At 42.1% G+C, this 10983-nt stretch overlaps 2 protein-coding genes across 3 annotated transcripts; one reads left to right on the top strand and one right to left on the bottom strand.

Annotated features, from left to right (window-relative positions):
- The first annotated feature begins 480 nt into the window (after positions 1–480).
- LOC148413400 (protein RD3) lies at positions 481–3463 on the top strand. The gene is made up of 4 exons (XM_088430822.1): positions 481–772; positions 863–987; positions 1826–2148; positions 2433–3463. Exons 3-4 carry the CDS (start codon positions 1826–1828, stop codon positions 2800–2802), a joined length of 693 nt encoding a protein of 230 aa, XP_088286948.1. The 5' UTR covers positions 481–772; positions 863–987; the 3' UTR covers positions 2803–3463.
- Positions 3464–4032: 569 nt separating this feature from the next.
- On the bottom strand, positions 4033–9989 carry stx5a (syntaxin 5A). Of its 2 annotated transcripts, XM_088430820.1 has the most exons (12): positions 9866–9989; positions 9279–9435; positions 8628–8698; positions 8116–8171; positions 7959–8029; positions 7740–7856; positions 7380–7436; positions 7220–7301; positions 5992–6078; positions 5702–5805; positions 5100–5221; positions 4033–4650 (listed from the first exon to the last, which is right to left on the bottom strand). In XM_088430820.1, exons 2-12 carry the CDS (start codon positions 9339–9341, stop codon positions 4491–4493), a joined length of 990 nt encoding a protein of 329 aa, XP_088286946.1. In that variant the 5' UTR covers positions 9342–9435; positions 9866–9989; the 3' UTR covers positions 4033–4490. The 2 variants fall into 2 exon arrangements, with proteins under 2 accessions (XP_088286946.1, XP_088286947.1); XM_088430821.1 differs by lacking the exon at positions 5992–6078.
- Positions 9990–10983: the final 994 nt, after the last annotated feature.

Genomic DNA, 10983 nt, shown 5'->3' with positions numbered 1-10983 from the left:
GAGCGTAAACAGACGGGCGACGCCATCTTTGTAAGGGCAGGTTATAAAAAACTTTATTTAACGTGTTGGATAATAACACAACAATCACACCTTTGTGTTTTGAAAGGACTGTAAGCTGCGCAAAAAACAAATTATTTTGATTAACTCTCGTTTCATAAATCGAAAATTAACTAAATCATAAAAAACATATAGAAAACACACACACACACACACACATATATACATATATATATATATATATATATATATATATATATATATATATATGATTATAATCCCCATGACATCCCTTCACTTGTACTCCAAGTAGGTAGTGGATTGCAGCGTAATCTGGGATTTGGTGACTCAGTGCTGAGTGTTGCGGAACGCCAGGGGCGACCCTGAACATGCACCACATAGTGGAACCCGATGCCTCGGTCTGTGTGTTTATTGTAGGGGGGGTTACATATCGCCCAGTGTTATGTAATACTCAGACATAACAGTCTACCAATTATACATGTGTATGATAGGGGACATATGGAGAGGGCGGGATTTCCCATTGGTGATTTATAACGATTGTCTGGTGTATTCTTTATAGTTCAATTATAACTCAATATAATGACAATAGGTAATGTATTATAAGTAGGAAGCAACTCTAGTTTGGAGCTCCCTGGGTTTTCTTTCGGTGCTTTTCCTTTGATGTGAAATGCTTTCAAATAATTGGAAAAAATACCGCACAAGGGTCCAAAAACAAAATCTGCTGTCTATCGAATTTCTTCTCACCCGTATACGAGTGAGAAGTTCTCCAAAAGTGTTTTCATCATACCCTTGAGTTGTGTGTGCGCCTAAGCTCATTTCATCCCCCCTTCTTTCCCCCCAACAGGATTACCTTCCTGTCCATTTTCAATCCCCAAATTTGCACAGCGGGAGCGAGAGATTCGGGTCGGAGGAGCTTGATGGAGGCCAGCAGACAGAAGTTCTCCTAGGAACGCGGGCTGTGAATGCAAGGTAAGAGGGCCAGCAAGCAATTATTCATTCTACTTTGCAATGACAGGAATAGTTTGTTTTCTTTTCAAAATAAGAGCAAATGAATTGCAGCTTGTTGCTAAATTGTGTGATACTGCTTTCTTTTCAGAATCAGAATCGCCTTTATTGTCATTTAAATGGAACCTTTTGTGAATGTGTAGCCCCCTTGACCTTTTTTTTGGCTTTTGCTACATTACAAGCTTCAAAGAAAGATATAAGATCATCTTTTGTGTTTTTAGCATTAAATCAAGTTGTAGTTCACTCATTTATCATATCTTTATTTTACCCAAACGAGGGTAAAGAATGTCTCCGGAGAAATGTGAGATTTTGAAAAGTTACTGCCGGTATCAGCATATCTATGACAGGAACAGTACATTTTTCCTTTCAAATTAAGAGCAAATGATTTGGTACATGGAATAACCTGTTGCTAAATTGTGTGATACTGACTCATTCGCAAGATGTTGCATGACTTTCTTCCACAATTGATGGGTTTTTGCCACATCAGAAGCTTCAAACATTAGGATATAGAATACAGAGAATTCCACACTTTTTACTTTCATTTTCATTCCGAAATAGGGCTGTCACGTTCAAATATTTTTAGAATCCGTTATTATGATTGGCTGTCCACCGGTTCAGGGTTTGCCGCGCCTACTTCCAGCTGGGATAGTGTCACCCTCACACCATTTGGCAGTAAGTCGTTCCATGTTCCAATTCATTTGCTCTTAATTTGAGAGAAAAACCACACTGTTCCTGTCACAGGATTCAAATGGGTTTGCTTCCACCGGCAGAAAGCCTTTTGAAACCTCCCGTACTTTTCCAGATGTTTCCTTGGTCAGCCGTCTTCTCCCTGGAGCCCAAAGTGGCCGGCCAACGCACCAGCGAGGAGCTGGTGACCAACACGCTGATGCTGGAGCTGGGCGCCATGGTCAAGCGCACCGAGCGCGTACGCCTGGAGCGGGCCTCCGAGGCCCGGCGGCGCCGGCGGCGTAGCGGCAGCTGCGGTTCAGCCGCCGCCGCCGACTACAGCTGGCTGGCCAGCGTGCCCGGCCCGCAGCCCTACCAGCTCACGCCCGATGACCTGCTGGAGCTGCGGGACCTCTGCGCCAAGGTGCCCCCCGCCCGCTGCGGCCCTGTCATTGTCAGGTAAGAAAAAGGTGAAAATAAAAGGATATTTGTGTAAGGGTTAGCGTATGCATGTAGTCTCTCTGTGACTTTCCACTAACAACCCAGGCTAAACTTGCCTTTTACAAATCAAATCTTCTGCATGTAATTTAGATCTTCAGTGTTGTGAAGGACCAAAAAAGAAGTTATTTTGTAGAATATTGTATATATATATATATATATATATATATATATATAAAATCCTACATACCCCCAATTAAGAAGCACTGGCTTAGGTGACCTGAAGACGGTTCTCCGCACTTCAGGTTCAGGAGGCTGGTGACCCAGATGGAACCGGAGGTGTACGAGGTCCCGCGTCTGTTTCGCTCGGCGCTCCGCGACTGCCTGGAGGAGATGACGGGAGGAGGCGTGCAACGCAACCTGCTGATGAAGCAGCAGCGCAGCAAGAGCCTCTCTTTTGTCGCGTTCCGAAGCAAGTTCCTCCCCGGGGGAGGTGGCCCCGGGGGCTCCAGGGGCGACCTGCGGCAGCGGGTGGATTGGTGGGACGAGGAGCGGGAGGAACGGCGGGATGACGCAGAGGAACGGGAGCAGGAGGCCATCAGGGCTCGCGTCGCCAAGGGGAGGAGCAGGAGCATGCCGGACATGGCGCCATCGGAACAGAGTGCCCAAGAGTGACGATGAGGAAGATGAGGAAGAAACTAGGACGATGAATCATTTGTTAAATACATGATAATGATAATAAACAGCACAGGAAATGGATGGAAAAATAATGACGGTTCATTAAGTGGATCATCTTAGACCAGGTGTGTCCAGAATTTTGCATTTTAGGGCCGCATACAGAAAAATGAGTCGACGCAAGTAAAATTCTTTATCGTTCAACGCCTTCAAATCAATCAAGCAAACCAAATTATTCATCGCAATGTTTCCAAGAGAAATGAGCTTGCCGTGGAAAGTGTAGTTGCGCATCTACGGCAGTAGGTGGTGCAGTGGTGCTCTTATTGTCAGACTGGACACCCCTGGCATAGAAAATATTGTCGTAAAATAACATACTAAACTTATATGAAAAATAAGCGTCTATAAAAGTGACGCTTAAAACATGACTGTATATATACTATTTAGAAAAGAATTATGAATTTATCGATTTGTTTTATAACTTCATGCAAATTCAGTACCATCACAACTATGATAGTTGTGATGCTACTGAATTTGCAAAGCAATTTTTGCAGTGGAAAGGTGTACCTAATAATGTGGCCCCCAAATGTCTTATACATGGTATATAGCCAGAATTTATGACATCAGCTTTTTGTTACAAATATAATAAAACTTTTTAAATATATGGGCAGCATTTTCTTTATTTTTTTTTTCAACCAATGAAAGGCCAGGTCTTGTCTGTCACAGGATATTAAAGTTGCTTAATCCTCTTATCGCAGAAGAAAATCCCACCAATGCCAGCACCTCGTTATTGTTTTATTAATATGCACTTTCTGATCAATACACCGTTCTTCACTATTTGCACTTTGTACACAAAAGGCAAGGCAGCTAAAAAAAAAAAAAAAAAACAATACAAGGGGGGAAGTGGGGGGTGATAGAATGTCTTGTCTCTTCTCAAAAATTGGTCATTTAAATAACATCCTGTACACTGTGAGGATTCAGAAGGTTAATTAATTAATAATAATAATGATAAAAAAAAAAAAAAAAAAATTACAAGCCTTCCTGAGCGTTGCTGTCCAACGGGGAAGAGCACAAAGTCCTTATTGGTTTATTTCAAGTTCAGTTACCAAAGTTCTCCTGGGCTTGCATGTCCTTACTCATATTTGGCGGGAAAAAAAGAAAAGAAAAAAAAGATTTGCGCTCACATCAATACTACATGGTTGTGGAATTAGTTAGGGGAGGGGGGGGGGGGGGGGGGGGGGGGGGGGGGGGGGGGACTGCAGGCCCAGAAGCATGCATGCAGTTTGGCTTTCAACTATATATCACATGTGAAGAAAAATATCAATTCTACTCATCCGCTGGCAGCTCAGTCCAATGGCGGTCAACGGAAGTTGGAGCAGATGAATCCTCGGCCGGCTGGATCTTTGCCGCCCGTGGCCGTCGATGAGTTAAGACAGTTTGCAGAATCAAACCATTAAATTAGAGCCATAAACAGTTATGAGTCATTGGTCAACGTACAAGTCGGAATAGCTTTCCATTCATCTGCTACACACACAAAAAAAAAAAAAGTGGGGGAGGGTTTAGTTACTTCCGTTCCAAAACGTTCTGCGGTCCCGCGGAGGATAAAAAGTCGTCCGCGTTCCTTCCGCGGGATGCGATTGAAGGTCCTTCTTGGACAAAAGGTCCGCTTTCCGTTCTTCGACTTTTCCTCCTCAGGCGAAGAAGACGACGAAAACGATGAAGAAGACGACCAGGACCAGGAAGATCTTGATCATCAGCCAGCGGTTGGACGACACCGACTGGAAGTACTTGAGGATCTCCGTGTGGGCCGCTTCCACGTTCAGCTGCGTGTCCTCCACGTTCGAGTCGATCCTGGCAAAACCACAATCAATAAAACGTTGCATTATCCGCACTAAAAGGCGCACCAAAAAGCCTTTGATTTTCACAACGCGCCTTATAATCCAATGCGGCTTAAACAGACCATAGTTTCTTCATCGCCATGTAAATTCTTCTATTTTTACCTCTGCATTTCAATCATAAATGTATTATTTACAATTCAAAATTTTATAACACCATGCTTGAAAAAAATAGCTAAACAGTCCTTTAGCTCCATCTCGTGAAAGCGTAACAGCCCAGTCACTAGTGTAGCTTCTATTCTATGAGCCTTAAAACGCGGTGCGCCTTATAGTGCGAAAAATACCATAAAGCACGTCTTCGTGTCACTCGTGTCATAAGCGTGGACCAAATTTTGAGACCACAATGGACAGATGACATTTTTACCTTTTTTTTTTTTTTGTGGAAGCAAAAGAGTAGCGACTAACCTCTGAATGGTCTCCTCCTGCTCTTTGACCATGTGAGCCAGTTGCTGGAAAATGGAGCCCAGTTCCACGATGGTGCTCTCGATGTTCTGCATGGTGTCGGCGCGGCTCTGGATGTACGAGTCCTAAAGCAGACACTCATCTTATAAGACTCTCCAATTTTCCACTCGCTACACAGGCTAAACACAGCACCTCCCTCAACATACAAAGATTTCCTCCGTGGGATTCTTTAGAATTTATTGTAACTAACATTTTGGGGTTGACTTCCCCTTTAAATGGCAATGACAAATCATCTGACAAGACTTTCCTATTTTCCACGAGCAACCCAGGCTAAACCGAACCTAACCCCTCCATTAGCGTACAAGGATATCCTCTCAAGTCGGGTTCCATAAAATCTGTTGATGTAAATCAAATCAAAAGGCTTCCTTTAAAATAGCAATAACAATTCATCTTACAAGACTTTGCTATTTCCCACTAGCAACAAATACAGGGGGCGACCTCCCCTTTAAATAGCAATTACAACTCATCATATAAGAATCTCCTCTTACTTGCAACCCAGACTAAACCTAGCTCCACCCGCAAACAAACGGAGAGGCTCAACCAACCTGCTCGTCAACGAGCTGCAGCTGAAGCGGGTTGGCTTGCGAGTCCATGTCGATGGCCACGTCGCCCAGACTGCGGGACTCGTCCTGCATCAGGACCGAACTCTCTGCGGGGTGGGGAAAGCAAGGGAAAAGGGAAAAAAAAAAATAAAGAGAAGAGAGGACACGTGTTCAAGGCGCTCTCACACACACACACGCATACACACGTCAAGACGCAGGCAGGCAAAGCAGAATGAAGGGGCGGGCTTGTTATGATATTCACGCTGAGAAAGGCAAGCGGTCCAGGGAAATACCTTTTACATTTGAGGTTGTAAAGCCCTGGTAGTCATTGCGCGCCTCGCGAGCTGCATGCGGCTCCTGGGCCCCTTTTTTGCGGCTCCCTAAAATATGTTTTCATTTTGGCATTACTAGAGGACCAAATACAGGGAGAGTCAGTCATAGCTGGCTTTGTCCAAAGCACACAGCCACTGAAAAATATAGATATATATCCTGAAATTCCTTTCCTGGCATTTGGAGGGACGTTTTAAGACTGTATTGGCACTATACATATTTTTCGTTATTTTTCCTTTTCTCACCCTTAGAATGGATCCTTAAGGTCACTTTTAAAGTTCTTATTTCGGTCTAAAATTACATTAATTTTCATGTACAATTCAGACTTTTCAAAACAGATTTTGCCACTTGCCGTCAACTGAAAATGACACCTGTGCTGAAGGCCGAGGTAAGGAGCCATCCCGGCCGGCTCAGCTAGTAAACGACCAACAAGTGAGAAATATCAGTTAAAAAAATGGAATAAACAAACCAAGCACATGACTGTCTCCTGGTTACAATGTCTACAGTACTTATCGCTCGCTATTTGCTTGCATTCCCGAACGGAAAACAATCTGAGTGGTTGAGAATTAGCGCATACTAAATATTGAGCGTATAAAAAGTTTAATTTAGTTACAAAAAAAAAAAACAAACAATCATCGCCTTTTAATGTAAGCAATTTTCAGAAAACTTATCACTTGAAAATGAAGGCCGCAATTATTCCACTGAAGTTTGCCTATGACTTTTGATTCCCTTAGCTTTAAGACAACGAGGTTATGCGTTTTTTTTTACAATAGTGGGCACGATTTTAAACTGCATGTCTATCAGAATGCACGCGACAGCAGCTGATCTTTAGGAGGACTTTCACAAGCGAATCACTTGTTTTTGCGCTCAAGTGACACAGTAGGGCGAGGATATCCACAGTTAGTCGTATTATTGGATATGTGCGTTAAGTGTGGCAGCACATGACACTTTTCCAGTGGCGGTGGGATGGAGCCAAACAGGAAAAAGTGCAATTTAATAACGATTTTCTATTGACGTCATTTGTATGGGGAACTTGCGCCCCCTTGAGGAGACTTTGTAAAGGGTCTGAGCAGGAGTTCCACAAGTTAACTTGTGAACGTCATTGTTGAGCGGTCACACACACACACAGACACACACACACACATAGAAAGAGTGAGCGAGCACGAGTGTGGAAAGGGGAATGGAACTTACTGAAATTATTGGCCATGAGCGGGGAGGATGCGGCGGGAGGCTGGGAGAAGTGCTCTCTTCGGCTGCGCTGCTGCTTCAGGTTCTACGCGCAAAGCGGCGGCGATTCCATCAAATTTGCCTGCCGTAAATTCAGACGGCGTACACGGCTCCCCTCACTCACCTCGGTTCGCACTTCCAGGACTGACTTGAAGTCGTTGGACATGGAGGCCAGTTTGGACTGGGCAGAAAGAGCGTAAAATCAGATTGTAGTCAAAGAAATCGCCTATTTTTGCCTACTCTAAAAAAAAAAATGGTGACAAACGCCAACAAAAGTAGTTTAGTACCTGCAGTAATCAATGATTTTAGGTAATCGATTACTGTAGGTAATAAAGTACTTAGGTACTAAAATAGAAACATTTCTTGCAATAAATGAGGACTCATAGTTTGTATTGGCGCATATCCATGTTTTGTGTATGCGAGTGTATTTATTCAGGGGTTAGTGTAAATCTAAGCGTGTGTGTGTGTGTGTGTGTGTTGTCACCTGTAAGGACACCACAATGGTGTTTGAGTGTGTTTGTATGTGTTTGCTCCCCGGCGCTCCTCGTGACTTGATCAAGTCTTGCAGCTGTGCTATCTGTTTGTTTAGGCTGTTTATGTCCTACAAGAAGCAAACACAATTTTGTTTCAATAACAATTTTGTCAAAAAAAAAAAAAAACAACGAATCATCCGGGAATAATAGCGAGGATTTTGCAAACATACTTGTTTAATGATATACGTGAGCTCCTCAATCTCCACCGCCTTGTCGTCAAATAGCGATTTTCGTTTGGCCACTGCAAACCAAGAGCAATGAGCAAGCAAATATACATTGATGCATAATGACTGATAGCTTGGCGGGAATGCGATGAAGGTGGCTTACAAATAGTGAGCTTTTCCAACTTGGCAAATGTATTACTCAGGTCTTTTCCAATTCTCCTGCAAGGAAAAAAACAAAAACGTTTGCCAAATTCATGCAACTTTCTTGCAAAATGAGAAGCCTAATCTTTGAATTAACACTACTCAGATGAAATTGCAACTTTTGATCTTGTAACTTTATTCTCGTAAAAGACTCCTTTGAAAAAGTTGAAACTTTATAACATAAAATTACAACTTGTTTCATGAAAGCATTTACTGTAGTCCCCCAAATATAAGACCAAACAGTGTTTTAGAAATGAATTTTGAGGTCAAATTCTGTTTTAGTAATATTCCTGCACGTAAACAAGGATGGACTCGGACTTTGGTTCAGTCAGCTCACTTCTACTCAAGACTACTCCTGAAGTTTTTGTCTTCTTTCCCATGTAGACTGCATTAAGTCATCAGAAACCCCCCATGAAAAAAAACCCAAAAGAAACACGGAAGGAGCAATCAAAACCCCTTAAGAGCTCAACTTACTTGGCCATGACTGTAAAGTCACTGCGCTGCCTGAGAGAGTTGAGAGCCGGTTTACTGGGCTGCACTCCATTCTGCCCGAAAAAAAACAAAACAAAACCCACACGGACTTCAACAATTAGCAAGCAGAATAAAGACAATATATTGTATGTACAACAACAGATTCATAAATTAAAGATCATTCTGAAGAAAAACATGTTTCTGCCACAAAATTATCATAGAACTTATATTAAAACGGAACTATTATTTTGTAACAATGCATGACTATTATTATTTGAATTGTCAAAAAAAAAAACAATCTGAAAAAAACTACAATTTAATATTAACAAGCATTTTGTCAGACAAGTCTGCCTTTAGTTACTGCAAGAGGGTCGACACCAGTATTACCAATACCTCGAAATTACATACATAAATACAATTACATGTTCTTTATCTAACCACATTTAAATCTACCTTAATGTTAACGCACAAAGTAAAACGCCATAGGTTGCCATTTGATAGCAGCGCTTAAAATCCTGCAAAATGAGAGATTTTAAATTCAGATTGTGAATGATCTTTTCTTATTTTTACTGATCTCAATGCTCTTTCGTGTAGAAACCAAAAAAATGGAGGTTGCAGTGTTTATTCAGAGCAGCTGGGTTCGGGTTAACGAACCTGTCTGCCTTGGAGAGATTTGCAGGCCGACTGGAACTCGATGGTCCGGTCGCGGCACGTCATCTTGTGGCCGGTGAAACGTTCAGAACCGGTCCGATTGCAGGTAGGAGGCTTAATAGCCCCTGGGGTGCAGCAACGTCTTCGTCGTTGGGCTGACCTACGGACACAAACGAACCATAAACAAACGTTGACATGCGACGTAAAACAAAACAAAAAAAAAACAATGTTATTGATTTGACGTGTGTACGCGTCATTTTTATTAATGAAGCTGATTACAAGTGCTTAACATTAGCTCGCATACGGCTTGAAAATATTGTCAACAAAATATACACAAACCACCAACATCGGGGGGACGAACAGTTACGCTTAAGTTAGTCCGATGTGGTAATAAATCTTTTGGGGTCTCGAATCGAAGGCCGTCGTTGGCGTCACAGCTGATCGCAGCCTAGCCGGCTAATGCTAGCGTTAGCATAAAGATGCTAACAGGTCGTCTATTTAACTTAACCAGGCAATAATTCGAGCAAATATGTCCCGCTGGTTTTAAATAATAAACTTATGATAATAAATACAAATCGATTGCGACTTACCTGATTTTAAAGCCTACACCATTTTCCTCTCGGTGTTAGTGGCAAAGAAGAAAAACAACAAGTTGGGCAAACCTCGGTTAAAATGCCGATCCGGGGAATTTCCGGTTTTGACGTCACTGCCACGTTGACTTAGTACGTAACTGGCTAACAGTGACAAATATTTTCCACTAGAGGCCGCTATCTTCTCATTTAGTATTGTGGCGTTGCAACGATCACATTTTTGATGGATGATTGTTAATTTGACGCGAAACACTTCTGTTATTTACATTTTACTAGGATCAAATAATTATCTTCATGTTCAAGAAAGCGTGGAAGCACTCACAGCATTATAGTTTCAAACGTAAAAGCTAATTTTGCACTAAAACACTTGATCAAAGAATAATCAAAATTACAATCATATTCTTAAATCAAGAACTTCCGCGCGTTGGATTTTTTTGACAAATCTTTGACATCTTTACTGCGCATATACGTATAGTCACACGTATATAACGAGATAAGGAGCAGTTGGCTTTCTGATGTCTTCTGCTGGTACCCGCATCCTCAGACTTGAGCGTGCATGCCCAGAGCACAGAATGTTGTTTTACTTCTAGACCCCCTCGTGAGCCAACGCTATCCTTCACCTGTATACATCGCTGTACCCTTTGCAGAAAAAAGTTCCAAGACATTCATGTCTCTCTCCTTCTCTATACTTGACTAAGAAGTTTTTTGGGGATCCGAAGGGGGGTCATACTGAGTTTTTTTTTCATCCTCCAAATAAGACGAATATTTATACAAGTCAACCCCCGAAATATTCGTTGTTCACTAATGGGATAATTCCAATTTCCCAGCGTCGTCGAATGCAGCAAAACACCACAGTTCATCAGAGCACAACCAATCGGGGCTCAGCTTGTGAACGTCACATGACCAAAACCTGAGTCCTCCGCAGGTGTGATGTCATTTTCAAGCGACAAAATGGTTAATGGCTTTTATATAATTACATTTTTATAGTTTTAATGTATTTAATGTTTGACATCTTTTATTAAGACAGAGAAGTTCAGTTTTGATAAGTATACCGGATTTAAACTCCGGAACTGTTTGGACTTGGGTATAGAGGACCAAAAGTGTCAAAATTAAAGAGA

The sequence above is a fragment of the Hippichthys cyanospilos genome, chromosome 13 (genome assembly GCF_059441005.1).
Source record: "Hippichthys cyanospilos isolate Australia breed blue-spotted pipefish chromosome 13, RoL_Hcya_1.0, whole genome shotgun sequence".
Classification (NCBI taxonomy): Eukaryota; Metazoa; Chordata; class Actinopteri; order Syngnathiformes; family Syngnathidae; genus Hippichthys; species Hippichthys cyanospilos.
The sequence above is the reverse complement of the archived record's forward strand: the minus strand, read 5'-3'. Positions and strand labels throughout refer to the sequence as shown.